The 22,318-nt window shown below is 47.4% G+C and overlaps 1 protein-coding gene across 1 annotated transcript in view; it reads left to right on the plus strand.

Moving 5' to 3' along the window:
• Window positions 1–3,036: 3,036 nt before the first annotated feature.
• Window positions 3,037–22,318, plus strand: part of syt16 (synaptotagmin XVI) — a gene marked incomplete at both ends in the record, with an annotated part of 29,649 nt that continues 10,367 nt past the window's right edge. The window contains 2 exons of the mRNA XM_080012675.1: window positions 3,037–3,289; window positions 15,330–15,575. Coding sequence (XP_079868801.1) covers window positions 3,037–3,289; window positions 15,330–15,575 — 499 coding nt within the window. The remainder of the gene's footprint in view (window positions 3,290–15,329; window positions 15,576–22,318) is intronic.

The following is a 22,318-nucleotide window of genomic DNA, read 5'->3' on the forward strand; positions in this document are numbered from 1 at the left end:
TTTATGCTTTCTTTTTCTGGCGAAGTCCCTTCTCCTTCATTCAGCGGATTAGGGTTAGGGTTAGAGTTAGGGTTAGCTTTCAGCTTTGGTTCTGGGATAATACGTTTTCAGCCATGGAGCACTCTCAGTTTGGATGATAGCTGATCTGGCATATGACGGTTCGCCTCCTTCAGTCGAGCTGCAGAGGAAACTCGGAGCATCGGCTCCCTCTCGTCTCGACCCGATGCTGGGCGAAGCAACCAATGCACACCAGTGTAGTCTATACCACTGTGCACCATGCACCTCACCCCATGCCAAAACACCGCCAGAGCCACAACCTGCGCAGAACCAGGTGGCAGCAACTACCAGTCCACCTCTACCTGTTGCCCCAAAGTGTTCCATCCCAGGCTTTCAGCTACCTACTCCAGAATGTGACCTGGGTGACCCAGGTATATGTCAGGGTTTTCTGACCTAGTGCGCATTGACTTTTGAGATGCAAGCGGACAGGTTCCCTACAGACCGTCTTAAGATAACCTATATTATCACGGCGCTTATCGGTAGGGCACTCCTGGGCCACGGCCATCTGGCCAATCACCGCTATGCTCCAGCTACCCTTGTTTCACAGAGGAGGTGAGGAGGGTTTTTGATCATTCAGGGGACGTGAGGCAGCTAATGAACTCTTTCTGGCAGCCAGTGAGACTACAATAAACAAGATCCTTTCTAAAACCCTGTATCACTGTTACAGCCCCTGATGGCGCCACCCTAGGTTCAGGTGGTATTAATCACCTCAGTATGCCCATTTGTTTATGTATAGAGGGGTTACATCAGGAGACCATCCAGCTCCACTTAATTAACTCCCCCGAGTTCCCTGTAATTGTCGGTTGTCCCTGGCTTCTTCTGCATAACAACCGCATAGACTGGTCACTAGGCACCATCATTGCTTGGGGTCCCACCTGCCATGCCAGCAAGCAGTGGGTCACTTCCCTTCCTCGCTATCACCCCTATGACTGAGCCATTGACCTGTTCTCATGGTCCTGTCCACCTAGGGGAAGGATTTTTTTCTCTCTCTGCTCCAGGGAGTAGAACCGTGGAGGAGAATATCAGGAGAAGAAGGACGGAGGTCTCTGACCCTGCATTGATTTCCAAGGCCTCAACAGTGTTGCAGTAAAGAACCGCTATCTTCTTCCACTGATTTCCAGTGCGTTTGAGCTTCTCCAGGGCGCACCGTCTTCACCAAACTAGATCACCGCAACGCCTACAATCGCGTCTGTATCTGGAAGGGGGATGAATGGAAGACGGCTTTCAACACACCAACCTGTCACTATAAATACCTGGTGAGGCCTTTCGGATTCAGAGATTGGCCAACTCCCACCTCCATCAAGCAGGTGCATCGTTTCCTTGCTTTTGCAAACTTTTACAGACGTTTCACCCGCAACTTCAGCTCAATTGCCGCCACTCTCACCGCCCTCACCAAGGGAGCGCCCTGTCACTTCCTTTGATCTCTTCAGGCTGACAAGATATTCACCTTCCTCAAAAGACACTTCACCTCTGCTCCGGTTCTGACCATACCGGACCGTGACCTCCCTTCCATTGTGGAGGTTGACGCCTCTGATGTGGGAGTGGGGGGGGTCCAATCCAAAATTTCACCCCTTTGCATTCTTTTCCCACAGACTCTCACCCTCTGAGTGAAATTATGATAACGGTAACCAGGGGCTATAAGCGGTCAAGCGTACTCTGGGGGAATGGAGACATTGGTTAGAGGGCGCCAAACACCCATTCATTGTTTGAAATGACCATAAAAACTCCAAGAGACTTAATTCCCGCCAAGCCCACTGGGCTCTGTTTTTTAACAGCTTTGATTTCCTCATTTCCTACTGTCCAGGGTCTTAAAATTTGAACCCTGATGCCCTGTCCAGACAGTTAGATTCCCCTGAGATGGAAATCTCTCCCGAGCCCATCCTTTAGGAATCTAGGATTGTGGTATCAGTCTGGTGGGGAATCGAGACCGTGGTCGCTAGGGCAAGACAGGGAGGGAGGGAGACCCAGGCGGCAGTCCACCAGGCCGCAACTATGTCCTCACTGCTGCTTGCTCCCAGGTCTTACAGTGGGGGCATTCCTCTCGCCTGACTGACAACCCTGGGGCCTCTAAAACCCTGGAGTTTGTTCGCAGGTGGTTCCGGTGGCCCCCCATGGAGACAGACATTTGGTCTTTTATTGCCACATGCCCCATCTGCGTGCAGATCAAGAACCCCCTAGTATGCCCCCATGTTCTTTTGCACCACCTTCCCATTCCCAGCCGTCCATGGTCACACATCTCCATGGATTTCATCACCGGCCTTCCACCATCCCAAGATAACACTGCCATCATGTTGATTGTTGTTGTTTTTTTTTTTAATTCTGCTGTTTTGTACTTCTCCCAAACTCCCCACAGCCCGAGAAAATGCAGAACTCATGGTGCAACATGTGTCCCGGGTGTTTGGTCAGTCCCTGGTCCCTAGTCTCCAACTAGGGACCACAGTTCACCGCCCGGTTCTAGAGGGCATTTTGCAGCCTAATTCGGGCAGCAGTCAGCCTCTCCTCAGGATTCCACCCACAGTCCAACAGTCAGACGGAGAGGGTTAACCAGGACCTGGAGACAACCCTGAGGTGCCGGGTGTCCTCCAATCCCGCCTCCTGGAGCAGCTACCTCATCTGGGCTGAGTATGCACAAAACACCTTAATATCCTCATCTACTGGAATGTCTCCCTTTCAGTGCACACTCGGCTACCAGCCCCCGCTGTTCCCGCAGAAGGAGCCTGAGGTGGGGGTCCCATCGGCTGAGAGGTTTGTAGTTGTGGAGAAGAGCACGGTCGGCACTGCAGAAGGCCTCCAGCCGGGACCAGACCCAGGTCAACAGATGGCGGAGGCCGACACCCACAATCCGTTCCGGACAGAGGGTTTGGCTCTCGATCCAGGACCCACCACTAAGGGTCGAGTCCCGTAAACTGGCGCCCCCGTTCTTTTGACCTTTCAGAGTGGTGAGCAGGGTCAATCCGGCACCCCCAACTACCTTGGAGCATGAGGATCAACCCCATCTTCTACATGCCACGTCTCCGGCCAGAGGCCACAGGTCCCCTGGCTCCTGCTACCAGGTTGCCACCACCGCCACGGCTCACCGAGGGGCAGCAGGCTTATACGGTCTGCCGCCTGCTGGATTCCCCTTGGATGCAAAGGAGTCTCCAGTCCCCAACCCTCATCAGGGACTTCCATCGCCTCCACCCGAGGCATCCTGGGGGAACGTCAGGAGCTGTTCCTAGAAGGGAAGGGTGCTGTCAGGAATGGCTCCCAGCCTGCCGGTTCCTCAAGCGTCCAGCAGAGGCCACTTTGAATGTGTTGTCTGTGCAATTGTGGCCTAACTCAGGCCCCTGGCTTGGTCTTGATGTTTGCTCATGGACCATGCACGTTCTTTGGGTTATACTAAAAGATTAAAAGTGTTTCCATTTTCGTTTGGAAACCTGTCTCCTGTCTCTGCGATTGGGTCTGCAATTTACCGCTGGTTGTGAAATCACCACCGCAGCCCGCCCTGCTCCGCCAACATTTGGCTACTTCCGGTAAATTATCAACAAAGGTTGATAAATCTGACTGGAACAACATTTAAGAATAATTGTCAAACAGTCTCAACATTTGGATCAGTCACTGCTCTTCACAGAAGAGCTGTAATGCAGCCACCGGCCAGCAGAGTGAGACAGAACATCAGTTTTATGCTTTCTTTTTCTGGCGAAGTCCCTTCTCCTTCATTCAGCGGATTAGGGTTAGGGTTAGAGTTAGGGTTAGCTTTCAGCTTTGGTTCTGGGATAATACGTTTTCAGCCATGGAGCACTCTCAGTTTGGATGATAGCTGATCTGGCATATGACGGTTCGCCTCCTTCAGTCGAGCTGCAGAGGAAACTCGGAGCATCGGCTCCCTCTCGTCTCGACCCGATGCTGGGCGAAGCAACCAATGCACACCAGTGTAGTCTATACCACTGTGCACCATGCACCTCGCCCCATGCCAAAACACCGCCAGAGCCACAACCTGCGCATAAATAACAAATTTCGCTCCACCACCCCAGTCGGCTCCACCACCACAGCCCGCCCGCTCCACCAATGTTCCGCTACTTCCAGTGGATGGTCAAACCTGTACCACAAAATGTCTGAACTGCCCCGAATCCAACGACACTTCATTGATGTCCGTGGGTTTGGGGGTTGTAGTGTGTCAGACACTTTCAGCCGGAAAGATGCCAAGGAAAAAATATATAATAAAAATCCTTATAATAATATCGATATCGTGATATGAGACTAAATATCGTCTGGGGCTGTGGTTCATTATATCATAACATGGTAATATCATTAAATATTGTCTTTAAGGAGCGTTACACTAAAGTAAAGCAGTTTTCTGTACTTCATGGACTGTTCTAGCTTCTAATCTACATTTCTAATGGTTGGTTTTCTAATATTTTGTAAGAAAGCACCAATAGTCATCCTCAAAGTTATCGGCAAATAATCAATATTAAAGTATAAATTATATTTGATTTCAAATCCTTCCCAGCGAGATAGATTAATAGAAAACGGTACCAACACTTTCAGAGGTAAGGTTTCATTTCTATGATCCTTTTGTGGCTCAGTGGGTTGAGCAAGGCACTAATGATACCAGGGTGTGGTGTTCTATTCCAAAGTCACGCAACATGTTCTTCAGATTACTAAACATCAGCCATCACTGGCCTTGCCCTCCTCTTCCTCCTCTCTCTGCTTCCCAGTTGATTGCGGGCGCTGTCATCACCTCGTGGTGTTGTTTCTCAGGGACTCAGGAAGGAGTCCTGGCCGGCGCCGTCCAAAGGAAGACTGGAATAAAGGGAGGGATCGTCTGAGAGAGGGAGGGCCGGAGGGTTTAGGGTCAATTTAGAGGAGAAAGAGAGAAGGAAGGGAGTCTAGAGGCAAGATTGGTGTTATTTCAGGGAGGAGAAGAGGAGCAGATGAAAGAGGTTGAGAAGAATAGAGAAGAGGGGAGGGAAGGAGAGAGAGGAAAGAGGACTGGGAGAGTCGGTGGAATAGAGTGTGGAGTAGGGGAGCGAGGTGGGACGGAGGAACTCGTTAAAAAGGAGAGGGAGAGAAAGGAAAAGAAGGAAGAAGCCGAGGAGAGAGATAGAGAGAGCTACATGGCCAATGAAACAGGATCCACGGCAGAGTCGGCTTCCAACTGTAAGATTTGTTCATTTCAGATCCTCTTCCTGTTCTGTACTTTTATTTCATATTCAAGTTCATGTGATTATTTATTAGTGCTGGGGTTTGTTCATCAATGATCGATGTGTCACCTAATGATCGATGTGGCTTCTGTTAGGGAATGTTATAATCGTTATAATAGTTATAATCGTGCGTGTTGAGCCACAGGACTCAGCAAGAACTGAAGAGTTTTGGGCTGTAATGACCAAGTGTATCCACCAGAGGGGGCTGTTTGTCTGGGTTGTAGATGTGGATTTGATATTTGAATGAACCAATTTGATGACAGTAGATTGTGTTCAACTGATAAAGTATGAGCAGCCTTTTTGGACCCCTATTGTTTTTGATGGGATTTTTTTATTTTGAATCTTCTCTGCATTTTGGGGCTCAAAGTATCTGGAACACAACAACAGTAGCCACAGACATGGTTCAGGTCCTGTTAGAACTGGGACGTTTCAGACGTCTTGTTTTTCGTGTTTGATCAATATCTATGTACATTTGGAGAAGAAATTTGTGAAAAAGTGTAGAAAAAGTTTACCGGAAGTCGAAGAATGTTAGGGTGATTTGATTAGTTTCAGAAGCCGTCCCTCTTTGTGACATCATGAACCGATTTTATATTAGTTTCTGTCTCTGCTCGTTCACATTCAGACGAGCAGAAGATGGAAGAGAAGAATTCTTTAGTGAGTCAGATGTAGTGGTGGAGAGAGAATGGTCATTGGAGCAGATCTCAATGGGCATGTTGGCGAAGGGATCAGAGACATAGGTGACGAGAAGGTTATGAGAAGAGGGAGGAACACAGTGTGACATTCAAGAGTGGAGGAAGGTGCACACAGGTGGACTACATCCTATGCAGGAGGTGCAATCTGAAAGAGATCAGTGACTGCAAAGTGGTGTTAGGGGAGTGTGTTGCTAGGCGGCATCGGAAGAAGAGAAGAGGAAGAGAGTGAAAGAAGAGCCAAAGATAACATGGTGGAAGTTGAAAAAGGAGGAGTGTTGCATGCAATTTAGGGAAGAGGTAAGGCAGGCAATGGTTGGGAATGAACAGTTACCAGATGACTGGGAAACAACTGCAGAAGTGGTGAGGGAGACGGCCAAGAAGGTACTCGGTGTATCATGAGGAAGAGGAAGGAAGACAAGGACTCTTGGTGGTGGAATGAGGAAGTACAGGAGAGCATTGAGCAGAAGAGGTTGACGAAGAATAAATGGGAAAGTCAGAGAGATGAAGAAAGTAGACAGGAGTGCAAGCTGATGTGGCGCAAGGCGAAGAGAGAAGTGGCAAAGACAAAGGACGAGTTGTATGAGAGGTTACATTACGCAGACGCTTTTATCCAAAGCGACTTACAATTATTCAAACACCGACGGACGCAGCCATCAGGAGCAATGAGGGGTTAAGTGTCTTGCTCACGGACACTACAGCATGCTAGCAGGAGGAGCCTGGGATCCAACCAGCAACCTTTAGATCACTAGACCACCAGCTCTACCTGCTGAGCTACCATCCCCTGTTGGTTGGACAGGAAGGAAGGAGAAAAGGACTTGTACCGATTGGAAAGACAAAGGGACCAAGGGAGACGTACAGAGCTGTAGTAACTACAGGGGAATAAAGTTGATCAGCCACAGCATGAAGCTATGGTAAAGGCTAGTGGAGGCTCGGTTAAGAAGAGAGGTGGGGATCAGCGAGCAGCAGTATGGTTTCATGCCAGGAAAAAGTACTACAGATGCCATGTTTGCTTTAAGAACGCTGATGGAAAAGCGTATGATAGGGTGCCGAGAGAGGAAGTGTGGTATTGCATGAGGAAGTCGGGGGTGGTAGAGAAGTAGGTAAGAGTGGTACAGGATATGTATGAGGGCAGTCAGACAGTAGTAAGGTGTGCAGTAGGCGTGACCAAGGCATCAAAGTGGAGGTGGGATTGCATCAAGGATCAGCTCTGAGCCCTTTCTTGTTGCAGTGGTGATGGACAGGTTAACAGATGAAATCAGGCAGGAGTCTCTGTGGACTATGATGTTCACGGATGACATTGTGATCTGTAGCGAGAGTGGGGAGCAGGTGGAGGAGAGCCTGGTGGAGGCAGCATTAGAGAGAAGAGGAATGAAAGTCAGCAGGAGTAAGACACAATACATGTGCCTGAATGGGAGGGAGGGCGGAGAAAAGATGAGAATGCAAGGAGTGGAGGTGGAGAAGGCGGATGAGTTAAAGTACTTGGGGTCGACCATCCAAAGCAGCGGAGAGTGCGGGAGAGAGGTGGAGAAGAGAGTACAGGCAGGGTGGAGAGGGTGGAGAAGAGTGTCTGGAGTGATCTGTGACAGGAGGGTTCCAGCCAGAGTGAAGGGGAAGGTGTACAGGACGGTAGTGAGAGCAGCCATGTTGTACGGTTTAGAGGCAGTGGCACTGACTAAAAGGCAGGTGGATGAGGTGGAGGTGGCAGAGTTGAGGATGTGGAGGTTTTCAGTGGGAGGGACAAGGATGGACAGGATTAAGAATGAGGACATTAGAGGGACAGCTCAGGTTGGACAGTTTGGTGGAAAAGTGAGAGAGGCCAGATTGAGATGGTTTGGACACGTGTGGAGGAGAGATGAGAGTTACATTGGGAGGAGGGGGCTGAGGGTGGAGCTGCCAGGCAAGAGGAAAAGAGGAAGCCAAAGAGAAGCTTGATGGAGGTGCTGAGGGAGGACATTCAGGCGGGTGGTGTCAGGGACATTTATTATTACTATTGTTATTTGTATATATTGCTGTGGTTGCAATTTGAAGCTGGTTTAAGGAAATGTTTAATGCCACTGTCTGAGACTTCTCTTCAAAGTTGTTCTCTGTGAGATTATTTTGTTAAAACCCCCATATTTAATAACTTAACTTATTTAAATAATGACTTCGGAAACCTCTTCTCCGCTCCTCTTTAAGCTGTTCCTATTGTTGAAACTTGGTGTGTATGTGTGTTTGCATTTCGCAAAGTGATAATTCTGACTGGAACAACATTTAAGAATAACTGTCAAATATTTGAGACGTGAGGATCAGTCACTGCTCCTCATGGTAGAGCTGTAATGCAGCCGTTGGCCAGCAGAGGGAGACAGAACACCAGTTTTATGTTTTCTTTTCTTCTCCTTCATTCAGCTGAAGATTTCCGTTTTGGTTCTAGAATAACAGGTTTCCATCCATGGACCAGTCTCAGTTTGGATGATGGTCGATTTGGCGGATGACGGTTCCCCTCGTTCAGTTGAGCTGCAGAGGAAACCCACCCATCCATCCATTGATCCGTGTTCCACACCCGCTTTTTAACAATTTGTTTTATTTGTTCATTCCATGCCACATATATCAAAGTACAAGCTTTTAATTGTGTCATAAAACATCAACCGTGTGAAGATTTATTGACATTGAACATGAGAACATCTGCTTTGACCCAACCGATGGTAACTCACAGAATTTTCATTGAAGTTGAAGTTCATTGAAGAAGTTTAATTCTATATGTTCTTGAAATTGGGATGGAAACATATGATTGTAGAATCTTGAGGGTTTGACAAAGTGATCGCAGTCAGCTGAAATAATGATATAATAATAATAATCGTGACGTCTCTCTGACGGCGGTGTGTTGGAAACGCTCGACCTGTTGACTTGAAATGGAGTCTCCGCTTGTCGTCCTGAAGGAGTGACAGCGCCATGGAAACATGAGCTCCTCTTCTGCGTGGGCGGGCAAATGCACATTCATTCCAACTCACGGAGCCTCTGGAGCTTTTCCACAGAAACCAGCTACCATGTGTGTGTGTGTCTGTGTGTAGTTCCTCCGCTTGTGCGTAGGCGTGTGGACGTCGACTCTCATGAGCCTTTTCAATTGAATTGGTTCAGACCATTTTGTGTGTTTGCGCGGCGTGGCAGCAGTGAGAACACGCGGGCGAGCGAGGTTCATCGGTGAACCAGGTTCTGAATATTCACATCAAGCTGATTGTTAGAAAAGCAGATACCGCTCTGACCGCTCTGACCTGACCTTCCTCTGAGGTGGGACGTCAACCCTCAGGCCTCAGACACACCACCTGAGAAATACTGTCACGAGTCCAGTTTATTTCTACACATTTCATTCTTATTTCTCAAGGGCAAGGGAAAAATGAAGAAACCTTGAGAAGGGAGCACAGAAGGAGGAATCCAGGACGACCAAGCTGCAGTGGGCAATAATATAATAATAATAATATAGCTGCAGGCAGAATACACGGGTCTGGCTCAGTCATGTTAGATACGTATTGCAGTTTTCTGAGTTCCGCACACGCCATCAAACACACCATCACTTCTAATCGACACCAAATACAAATTTTCGAGTTCCCATGGAATGTAGCATCAGTTTGTGCTGTCACTCATCTTTACATCAGCATTACTAATAAAACAAGTTACAATATTCCGAGTTTCCATTGAACGCAGCATCGGCTCCGGCTGTCTGTCGTCTCGAACCAGCACGAATCCTGCACGAAGCAACCACCACACACCAATGGAGTCTACACCGCGTACCTCACCGGATGCGAATGCTCCCCCAGAGATGCAACCTGCACATACATAACAAATTGAATGATGATGTCACAAAGCGGCCTGCTCCACAAACTAATCACAGTACGCCAACATTCTGCGACTTCCGATATATTTACAGCATTTTTTTGACTAATTCCTGCTCCAAATGTAGATTGATGTGGATCAAACTTTTACCACATGTCTGAAACGCCCCAGTTCCAATGAGACCTCAGCCATGTCCGTGGGTTCGGCGGTTGCCGTGCACCAGACACTTTTAGCCAGAAAAATGCCAAGTAGAAGAATAATAATAAAAATCCAAATAAAAACAAAAAGGTGGTGTGGGCTGGACCCCTCAATAAGAGAGAGTCCAGCATCTGGACCGGTCCGGTCCAGGGGGGTCAGAGAGTCCAACCCTCGATATGATTTAGCAAGATGTCCTGGTATTAATCTGCGCCGTCTCCTGAGGAATTCAAATCATCGCATGTCACTTCTGAAGGTAGGGTATGATAGGGTAGGGTATGGTATCGAACAGTAGGGTGCGCTATGGTATGTTAAGGTATGGTAGGGTACAGTAAGGTAGGGTACGTTATGCTAAGGTAGGGTATGGAAGGGTACAGAATAGTATGGTAGGCCACGATATCGTATGGTACACCAGGGTACGGCAGGGTATTGTAGGGTACAGTAGGGTAGGGTATGTAGGGTATGGTAAGGTATGGTGCGGTTGGGTATGGGAGAGTACAGTCTTGTAAGGTAGGGTATGGTAAAGCATGATACAGTAGGGTATGGCAGGGTATAGTACGGTATGGCAGGGTACAGTAGAGGATTGGGGTAGGGTATGGGAGGGTACAGTAGGGTATGGTATGGTACAGGAGAGTCTGATTTTTTAGGTTATGGTATGGTACGGCTGGGTATGGGAAGGTACAGTAGGGTAGGGTATGGTAAGATATGATGCAGTAGGGTATGGTAGGGTGTGGAACGGCAGGGTATGATAGAGTACGGTAGGGTATGGTAAGGTATGATTCAGCAAGGTACGGTAGGGTATGGTAGGGTACGTTATGGTATGGTATAGTACGGTAGGCTGTGCTAGGGTGCGGTACGGTAGGGTATGGGAGGCTACGGTAGGGTACGGTCTCCTTGGTGTTAGAAGTAGAGGAAGAAGTGGTAGCAGACTGAGCCATAGAACACCAGGAGGAGCCATAGAACACCAGGAGGAGCCATAGAACACCAGGAGGACATGAAGCCATCCACAAGTCCAGAGAGGAACTGTAGAAGAACAAAACACACATTTCTGCCCACGTTCTTCTTCTTCTTCTTCTTCTTCTTCTTCTTCTTCTTCTTCTTCTTCTTCTTCTTCTTCTTCTTCTTCTTCTTGTCAAGCGTTAACTGGTTTCAGTGTGATGATCACTGAGTAATTAGATGACATTGATTGTTTCACCTTCACTCACCTGTTATTAATTCCATTGGCAAAGCATCATTCCCAGTGTGTGTATCAGTGTGTGTATCAGTGTGTGTATCAGCGTGTGTATCAGTATGTGTATCAGTATGTGTATCAGTGTGTATCAGTGTGTGTATCAGCGTGTGTATCAGTATGTGTATCAGTATGTGTATCAGTATGTGTATCAGTGTGTATCAGTGTGTGTATCAGTGTGTATCAGTGTGTATCAGTGTGTATCAGTGTGTATCAGTGTGTGTATCAGTGTGTGTATCAGTATGTGTATCAGTATGTGTATCAGTATGTGTATCAGTATGTGTATCAGTGTGTATATCAGCGTGTGTATCAGCGTGTGTATCAGTATGTGTATCAGTATGTGTATCAGTGTGTATCAGTGTGTGTATCAGTGTGTATCAGTGTGTATCAGTGTGTATCAGTGTGTGTATCACTGTGTGTATCACTGTGTGTATCACTGTGTGTATCAGTGTGTGTATCAGCGTGTGTATCAGCGTGTGTATCAGCGTGTGTATCAGCGTGTGTATCAGCATGGGTATCAGTGTGTATCAGTGTGTGTATCAGTGTGTATCAGTGTGTATCAGCGTGTGTATCAGCGTGTGTATCAGTGTGTGTATCAGTGTGTATCAGTGTGTATCAGCGTGTGTATCAGCGTGTGTATCAGCGTGTGTATCAGTGTGTGTATCAGTGTGTATCAGTGTGTATCAGCGTGTGTATCAGCGTGTGTATCAGCGTGTGTATCAGTGTGTGTATCAGTGTGTATCAGCGTGTGTATCAGTGTGTGTATCAGTGTGTATCAGCGTGTGTTAGCGTGTGTATCAGTGTGTATCAGCGTGTGTATCAGTGTGTGTATCAGTGTGTATCAGTGTGTGTATCAGTGTGTGTATCAGTGTGTGTATCAGTGTGTATCAGCGTGTGTTAGTGTGTGTGTTACGACAGAGCGCTCGTGCCAGGTTCCCTGACAGAAGGGCAGGTGTGAGACCAGACGTTGACCGGGGATACTTCCTGTCTGTCTGTGTGTCCACTTCCTGTCCATCTGTCTGTAAACAGTAGGAGTCTGTGGTTCGCACACACAGTGACCTCAGTGTCTCCCAACAGCTGAGAGGGATCACAGCACTTCAGAGAGAGAGAGAGAGGAGATAGACAGATAGATAGACAGACAGACAGGCAGACAGACAGATTGTTGCTGTTGTAACATTAATATTGTGTGTTATTGTCTTTTACTTCTCTTTAATACAGGTACTCCTCACTTAACAACCTACCTGTTTAACCAGCGTTCAGACTTAGGACCTGCTCCCTGACCAGTCTGTACTGTAAACTGTGTACAATACCAAGCATCTCATCACCCTTTATACACTATATATACACACTGTATACACTATACACACTATATATACTATATACACTATACACTATATACAATATTTATACTATATACACTGTATACCATATATATACTATATATACTATATACACAATATACAGTATACCATATACACTATATATACCATATACACTGTATAGACTGTATACACTATATATATTATATATAGAATATACACAATATACACTATACCATATACACTATATACTATATACACAATATACAGTATACCATATACACTATATATACTATATACTATATACACTATATACACTGTATTCACTGTATACACTATATATGCTATTAAACTTTATACACTATATACATTATATACACTATATATACACGCTCCTCCTGGTAGCGTGCTGCTGTGTCCTTGAACTACTCCCCAGGCGCCTCTACATGGCAGCCACTGCTCCTAGATACCTCAGATACTAAGATGGTAAATGCAGAGACAAATTTCACCGTTGTGGGACTGATAAGGGTTTATAAATAAATAGAATAGAATAAAATAAATATACACTATACTAAATACACGATATACACTATATGCTATATATATACTGTATACTGTACACTATATATACTATATACATATACACTATCTATACCAGCCACGCTCCCTTACCGTGAAATAAAACGGGTCCTCGCTTATCGACCAATTAGCTTAACGAGCTGGTGCTAGGAACAGAACTCGGTTGTTAAGTGAGCTGTACCTGTACTACATTGTTTTATCGTATTATTATCGCCCACTTGGGATTCTCGCTTTGTTTTGATCAGATTATGATAGACTAGTGCTCCCTCTAGTGGCCATTCTTGCACCCACCCAAGACGTCACTTCACCGTGGCTGCCTTCCACTTCCTGCAGTGGCGGACCCCGCCACCAACAATGAGAACAGCATGTATGCAGAAAACATGCAGAACGCTAGTACATCGCTATTTCTTATGAAGTACCAGATAAAATATTTTCAAACGTTGGGTGTTTTAACAAAATAATCCTACGTTTTTACACTTGCAGGTGCACATTACAATGGGCTTCAAGAGAGCTGGGCGGAGATACAGTGTGTTATACATTTCATACAGTCATCCTAATATATTGATTCGATATCAACAGTATTACCCAGTATTGAAGTCATTTTCAGGACCGTGGTGCTTCCTCCTCTCTGCTGAACACATGCGTGGGAAGAGGTTTCTACTCTGCTGCTGGATTCTTGGAATTCAATACAGTTGCACTCAAGATTTAAATATCAAAGACATTTACTGAGGTTTAAGACGTCACAGGATGTAGAATATATATATAACCCTCTGAAATAGAGACACACACACACACACACACACACACACACACACACACACACACAGGTTTCTTCTCTTCTGTCTTTCCTTTCATTTGCTTTGATTTGTCACCATGGAAACGAGAGGAAAACCACACATACTGTATAACACCCTGCTGTCGCTGTGGAAATATTGGAATGAAGGCGCCATCAGGAAATGTTGTCTTTTCCAGCCCTCCACTGACTTCCATTGCTTTTGCAAACGGATGTCTCAAAAACAAACATCTAGATGAAATCCAGAGCGTGTTGAAACATCCCATCAAACTGAATCAGACGACTGTGACACAACGAAGACTCAATCTATTTATCAGCAACAGAAGAATGTTTTGTGATGCGCTGTCGACTGTCAACACAACAAAGATCAGTGAAAAATACTCCCTGTGTCGATTTGAAGAAGTATTTTTTTGACATGCTCTACATGACGCTGCATTTCCATCCAAAACCTCGGTTCTTCACATCAAGTTCCGGTAAAAGTGTGAGTGTCAGGAGCCACGGATCACATGCAGTGAAACGCTGCGCAAAACTCAGCAGATTTGGAGGAAGCCTTCAGAGCACACAGCCAGTAGTGGTGGAGTGGTGTAGGGGTGGAGTGGTGGAGTGGTGTAGGGGTGTAGGGTGTAGAGGTGTAGTGGTGTATTGGTAGAGTGGTGTAGTGGTGTAAGGGTATAGTGGTGGAGTGGTGTAGTGGTGTAGTGGTGGAGTGATGGTGTGGTGTAAGGGTATAGTGGTGTAGGGGTTTAGAGGTGTAGTGGTGTAGGGGTGTAGTGGTGTAGGGTGTAGAGGTGTAGGGGTGGAGTGGTGTAGGGGTGTAGGGGTTTAGTGGTGTAGGGGTGTGAGTTACTTAGGAGTGTAGGGGTGTAGTGGTGTAGGGGTGTAGTGGTGTAGGGGGGTAGGGGTGTAGTGGTGTAGGGGTGTAGGGTGTAGGGGTGTAGTGGTGTAGTGGGAAGAACCTTCAACCGAGCAGCGTTTACAAGATGGAGAACCTTGAGGGAAGCAATGGAGTCAAGTTGGAGCCTGAACTGAGTTTGTGGTTTGTTTTGATCAGGTTATGATGGACTAGCGCGCCCCCTGCTGCTCTGAAACCACACAGTGTCACACAATAAAGAACGAGATCTCACAGAAGGTGTGAGGGGTTTTCAGAGCCATGCACCAAAGTACACAGTGTACTACATGTACATATACACAACTACCATGAAAACACAACTTGGAAAGTGGAAAATACGACAAATAAAATACTAAAATATCGCTCGTTCTGTCTGTGTGTGCATCACATATACCATGTGTACATGTGTCTGTGCTCACCTGCTTGCTCGCATGTGTGTGTATGCACTGGTGTGTGTGTTTGAATGTGTGTGTGTGTGTGTGTGTGTGTACGTGTGTGTGTGTGTATGTGTGTGTGTGTGTGTGTGTGTGTGTGTGTGTGTGTGTATGTGTGTGTGTGTGTGTGTGTGTGTGTGTGTGTGTGTGCAGGGTGTCTGTTCGTGTGGTCCGATCAGTGTGTCATCGTGTGCCCCCTCTCCCTGTCTCTCTCTCTGCCAGTCACGCCCGAGGCCATCGGCTTCCTGTCGGCGGTGGGCGTCTTCGTGGTGGCGCTGGGCGTCCTCTTCCTCTTCATCAACAAGAAGCTGTGCTTCTCGCACGTCGGGGGGCTGCCTTGCCTGGAGCACCCCGGGCCCCGCAGGAAGGGCCACCGGCCGGGGGTCCGCCAGGGACTGGGTGAGTGGGAGCCGGGACCGGGTGAAGTCAACCGTTGTGAATAATTGTCCAGGATAACTGAGGAGGAAGCAGAAGCAGCGATGCTGCAGCGATTCCCACATGCAGCGATGCTTGTGCTTCTGTCAGTAATGTGTCATTTAAAGGCCGTTGGAGTCGCAGCTCAGCAGCTCAGAGCTTGTTGAGCTGCACCTCATGGGGACGCGCTGCGCTGGAGTCAAACAGGCTTTTCACGAGGCCTCGCTCCAGCCTCCGTGTCGTCATTACAGAAGCCACCACGGCATTTCACTGCACGTGTGTACGACTGTCTGTGCATGCACGTGACAAAAAATCTCTTGAACTTGAACTAACAAAAGTTATCCATTTATTTTTCATTCTTCCATTTTTTTTTCTGGTAAAAAACATTGTTCATGTTCATTAATAATAATAATAATAATAATAATAATAATAATAATAATATTTATAATAATAACTCCACCATTAAGTCTACATGAAAGAAAGATCTGACATGAAGTGAAACGTTGGCCATGGCGACGCAGCAGAACCCAAACTGCTGACTGCACTGCACAGAGGCCACGCCCCCAAACGCAATCTGTTCCAGCGATGGGAACTAGAGTCAGTATCTCATGTTTGTTAAAGACTAAATCAGCTGTATCCCTGGTCTTCAGGCAGGGGCGCCGGAATAGGGGGGGGCTCCCGGATTCTTTGTCCTCCCACTTTCAGGTATGACTGTAATAGAACGCTGGCGACGGCGGCGTCGTTAGGGGGCGTCCGGTTCTTCAGCCCGAATGTGCCTGAAGTCGCCCGGCAGGGCCGGCTTTGCGCCCCGATCGCTCCCTCTCTGACGGCACCAGCCCGTGATGGGCTCCCCAAAACAGTGTTCTTATTCTAAATGTAGGTTACTTTCTTCTTCTCCGATTCCTTGCGGAACGAAACAAGCACCGTGTGTGACGGGGACACGTGCCCCGCCCACGCCCACGTCCGGCCTGGCCCGTGTCGTCAGGTGTCGGCTCGCTGCTGACTCGGCGCACCGAACGACCTTCATCTTCCTCAAGGACGAAGATAGACTTCAGCACAAACACCAAGCGAGCGGCTGCGAAGGTTGACAGCGAACCACCCGCCTGGGCCTGGTGTGGAGGAGACAGGGGAGACCTTCGTGAATGTGTGGAGTCTTTATGTAATTAATGGAGCTTTCTCTGTGGGCGCCCGAGCTGCTGAAGAGGGACGGACGGACTCACTTTCTCACCTTTGTACATTTGAACTCAGTGACATTTGTCACGAAGCTTAAAGGACCAAACCGGCGTTTTTGGATTTCTCGTCCTTTCGGGATGTTCTTGTTTTTGGAACATGCGAAGGATGGGGTTGAACGTTCCTGAAAATGATCTCCTGGTCCTACTGACAACGACGGCGTCATAACCTTTGGTTTCTTTAGCGTAGAAGCTGTTTTGTATTTGTTAAAGCAGTGGTTCTCAACGCGGGGACCCAGGACCTCTGTGGGCCCTTCAACAGGTACCAGAGGGTCCCCAGACAACTGATTCATAGTAACCTACCAACCACACACACACACACACACACACACACACACACACACACACACACACACACACAACCACATACACACACACACACACACACATTTATATAAAAAAAAAAAAAGAAAGTGCAATCTCTGATGTGCAATCTGTGATACACTTAGTAGTATCCGGTTCCTGATTATGGTGATTTATTTTTTATTTGTATGTTTCCATATATTTGATATGGTTTATAGTGTGTACTTTATTTTCTGCTGTCCCCTTTTTGCTGCTGGGACGACATCAATTTCCCCGTTGTGGGACTAATAAAGGTTTATCTTATCTGAGCTAAAACTTCAACATTATCTCAAGTCCAAGACGTCGGCACCGTGAGAGGACATCCAATAATAGTTTCACTGTTTTCCTCCTAACTCTGGTAGAGGCACTAAATCAGACGTAACAATAACAAGCTCCTCAGATTGGATCCCAGAGACGAGACGTGTTCGGACTGAAGGGGCTGTGGCCTGATGCCGAGGAAGCGGAGGCTCCTTGATTTGAACAGTGTTGACCATCAATTTGTTGAAGCAACTGTGTTCATCGTGCTTTTAAAATGCAATGAAAAGATGGGAAATATGGTTAAGTTGGGTAATTTTGACAAAAAATATGTGTTGCCTTAGTTGTCACTGGGACCAGGATATAATTAAAAACCGAGATTTCTGACCATTTTGTTCCAAGGCCCAAAAATAGAGACAATATCAAAAGAATCTAAATGTATGATGCATGTCCCGCTGCCATCTGCAACCTGGTCAAAGGGGATGTCAGACGCCTCCGCTCCATTTCATTTCCTTTCATCAAGACGGAGAGCAAGTTAAACAACGGTCGCCCTTTCCACCCCATCCCCCTTGTCAAACAAGCAGCCGAGCCTCCAGGTGTGTTCGAGGTTAGCCCCGCCCCCCTTGCTGAGCTCCGCCCCATCGCCAATCTCACCTGTGGAGGAGGAGGAGGAGGCGTAGCCCCGCAGGTCGATGTCCTCCCAGAGCAAACACCCCCTCCCCACGCCCCGACCCGGAGCCGACTGGGTTCCAGTCCCGGGTGGTCCGCGTGGAGTCGCCTCTCACTGAGTCTGAGTCCAGGTTCTTCAGCTCCGTTCAGAACCCGTTAAGATAAAGCAGAACCAGGGGATGGTGGAGAGGGTGGAGGTGGTGGAGGTGGTGGAGGTGAACCGGTGTTCCTGAAAGGATGAACTCATTCCTCAGTGTCTGAGTCACCTGACACCTTGGGTAAATACACTTTTTTATGTATTTCTGTACAGTTGTGTAACATCCAGGAGAAGTCGCTTTATTCCAGCACCTTGCAGCCGCCGCCGCTGCTGCTTTGTCTTGAAAGAGATTTAGGAAACATATCGTCCGCGGCGACCGTACTGAATGCAGCACATGCCGAGATCAATGCACCCTGTTCAGAGAGTCAAACCAAACGTGCTCTGGTAAACATGTTGCTCAGGAATCACTTTAAATTGTGAAGCCGTCGAACACTGGAAAAGCCTGCCTGGCAAGTCATTTATTGTAATAAATCAAATTGAATCGAGGGCTTAGTGTATTTACCTTTTTGTGTATATTAAAGCTCCATGGGTGCTTGCGGGAGCACAATCTCTTCCCCGGTGCCAGATTTTATTCTGCCGTTGAAAAAGAGAGAGAGACATCAAGAACGATCAACAATGAAAAATGGGTTGAATTTTTGAGTTTATTTTACAATTCAACGTCACTTCATTTTGGTTGTAACACGGCCCATTCTCCCATCATCACCCAGGGCTTGTGTTTAGCTCATTTTTTGGTGATGGAGGTTCTCTCCATAACAATGCGTGGAGTGTCCTGGCTTCAGGAGAGACCTTTCCTTGGTGTGATGTAAACAAAGGAAGTAGTGCAGAGGAGGAGGATGAGGAGGGTCAGTGTGAAGGATGGATGAAGGCAGGGGTTCGGTTTGGCTGCTCTTGACGGGAGCAGAAATGTTCCTCCTGTTTTTTTGGGGGATGGGTGATTTACCTACTGCTCGTGGATTGCTCTGACGAGGAACAGGTGTGCAGCCAGCTGTGATCCCGGGCCCAATGACCTAGACCCGAGGCGGGTGGTGCTGCTTCAACCACACCACTCCCACACCACAAACGTCAAGCTGTTCCTGCAGACTGTTCTCCTGGAAACCTCTCGATCTGCTCAGGTTGAGTTCTGGGAGGATGGGTGACGGGGCGTGGAGGCGTGGGTCCCACCTTGAGATGATGCGTATCCTGCTCGACGTGTTCAGTTGAAAAGGGTTGGACTGTGGCCATAAAGGGAGCGACAGTTCCTGGTTGCTGCTCAAATGACGCTCATGTTGATGTCTGGAGAAGGCAGAGAGTGTTTCTCGCACCTTCGCACCGGCAGCAGCCTGAGGCGTAGACGCCAGGCAAGAAGGATCTGTCGATGCATGATGTTTATGCCAAATTGTTATTGTACCACCTGCAAGTTCCAGAAATGGATGTTTGTGGAATCAGGAGAGGTTTTCAAGTAATTTCCCCCCGGGATTATTAAAGTATTTCTGATTCTGATTCAGATTCAGATTTTCTCCATTCTGTGGTTGCATGCTTCATGTGATCACGCACCCACCGTCACCTCAGAAGTGGACCCCCTGCGGTCTTCTGCTTTTGTGACCTTCTACACGCCACTGCTGCAAACAGCTGTTATTTGAGCGTCTGGTCGTTCTCCTCCGATCTCACTCAATTTCAAGGCGTTTTCACCCCCAGAGCCGCTGCTCCCTGGGTGTGTTCTGTTTATTGTACCATTCGCTAAATGCTCCACCCCTAACGACTCCATTGTCTGGAGCCCACAGTCACACCTCAGTTGCAGCCTCATGGTTTCATGGTTTCTTTGGAGGATCTGTTTGTGTTAACAACAAGGTGTTCCTTGTGAAGATGCCTCTGAAGCGACATTTGCATATCCGCACATGCACCCCCCCACGTATCTTCTAACCCTTAAGATGCCGTGTACATACAGTACTTCACAGGCTGTTCTTGTGTACCGTGGAGGATATATATCAATGAGTGTTCAACAGTGTCTGAAGTGTCCAGTGATTAATTTGTTGAATCGGACACTTTTTTTTTCTTCAACCAGACACTTTCTGCAAGAGCTTTGGCCTCAGTTATATCCCCCCCGAACGACTAAATATCCGTCCACAACGGACATTTGGACAGACGGATGGAATGGACAGTTGCATGCTGAGCCTGTGAGGTCGTCCGATGCCACTCGACGGCTTCATTCATGTTTGTCATGGTATTGCTGCACGGAGCAGGGAGCTCCATTGAGTGTTGTGCTGCTCAGCGACGCCTCAGCGGGTTGTGCGCGGGACTCTGATCCCCCCCGACAGACTCTTCATTCAGATGCACTTTCTGTTGGTGCAGAAGACACGCAGGGTCTGCCCCGCTGCTCACGGGGCCAGCACGCTGTGCTGCAACGCTGCTGCTCTGCTACACGGCCTCAGTGGTGAAATAGACAATAGCCTAAGTTTGCTCCGTGGCACATGCATTGGAAGAGCCAGGCAATCAAACCAGCAACCCTCCAAGTGGCAGAAACCTTCTCTCCGGTGCCGCTGAAGTCTCATTTCAAAGCCGACTGAGAAATATTAGTGTTAAATCCAACACAGTTAATGTTATGACAAACAACGTATGCCCCATTACAGGCCTCCTTAAAGGTGTATTCCACTGTTTGTGATTTCTTGTTCAAAAAGGTTTCCTGTTTAATAAACCCCAAGCACACAGCAGCAGAGTTGAGTAATGCAGAGGTTTCTTGTCAAGAGGTCAGAGATGATGTTCTCATGTGAGCTGCGATGATTCCACCACGAGGCTGAAATGCTCCGATGTGTAAGTATTTCTGTTTTGAATCAATGGGTGTGTCTATCTGCCTGTGGACGTCTCAAAACATTTTCTTTGTTTGTGTGTGTGTGTGTGTGTGTGTGTGTTTGTGTGTGTGTGTGTGTGTGTGTGTGTTGTAGTGTGCTCATGCATAGATGCATGCGCTGTGTGGGGCACGTGTGCCTGTTCTCCTTTCGACAACCTGACCTCGTTGCTGCAAAAAGCCTCCTTGTGAAGGCGAGCGTTGACATGCGTTGCCCATAACTCAATCAGCCGCCTCACGCCCACTCAGTCCGAACCGAGTCCCCTCGCGTGTTGCCATGGTGATGGTTTAGGTAGACGTGCACTCGTTATGGAGGCAGGCACTCACTCGGCTGTTGCTAAACAATTATCAATATAGTCAAACTGTTCCCTGACCCCATGCCCCATGGTCTGCAGGAATCATATATGTTATACAAATTATATATATATATATATATATATATATATATATATATATATATATATATATATATATATATGGATTATTTGCAAATAAATCTTAATTCCAGGAGAAATACCCTAGAATACCCTGAAAGACAAAACTGACAGTCCTGTGTGTGTGTGTGTGTGTGTGTGTGTGTGTGTGTGTGTGTGTGTGTGTGTGTGTGTGTGTGTGTATTACATATATTGACATAGCTTGCTATTTACTCTGCTACAGGTCTCTGTACCGATCAGTAAATATTTACTCATCTTCTTGTCGGGTGGCATGGAGGAAGTTTCAATCTATTTGGCGTCAGTGTGGAGGTTGCATCTTCTCCCAGTTTGGTTCGGGAGATTGGAGAATCCAAACTGTTGACGTGGGAGGTGTGATGTGTGTGACCCAGCGATGGAGGCTTCGTGCCTGTTGTCATCTGGGGTCATTGAGTCATTGAGCTTTCATTCGTGATTTATTTGTGTCGTCATTTTTCCATGGACACCAAAGTCCAGTTGTCGGTGGTAGAGGAGTAGACTGTGCATCACACCATCAGAGTCACACAGGGACCAACGTTGTCTATTTTAAGAGCACAAACAGCCGGAAATGGCACAAAGAAGAAGAAAGTGGGGTTAGCAAAAGAGGCTGAGGTTCAAGGTTTGAAGTTTGTGGAGGGTTTTGGACGTCCAGAGGGACCTCTACCTTCCCGATGCCGGCGGTGATGGAGGAGCGCCTCGAGCCGAGGAAGAGTGGATCCTGATGCCAATGTAAGTATTGCGGAGGTTGGAGCGCGTGCGGGTGGAGATGGGGTGGAGGTGAGAGCCCCAGAACTCAGTTTCTAAAGATGTTTGGTTCCCACAGGGTTTGGTCGACACTGGTTGGTTGAGCTCACAGGTCTTCCTCA

This window comes from Zeus faber (genome assembly GCF_960531495.2).
Source record: "Zeus faber genome assembly, chromosome: 13".
Taxonomy (NCBI): Eukaryota; Metazoa; Chordata; class Actinopteri; order Zeiformes; family Zeidae; genus Zeus; species Zeus faber.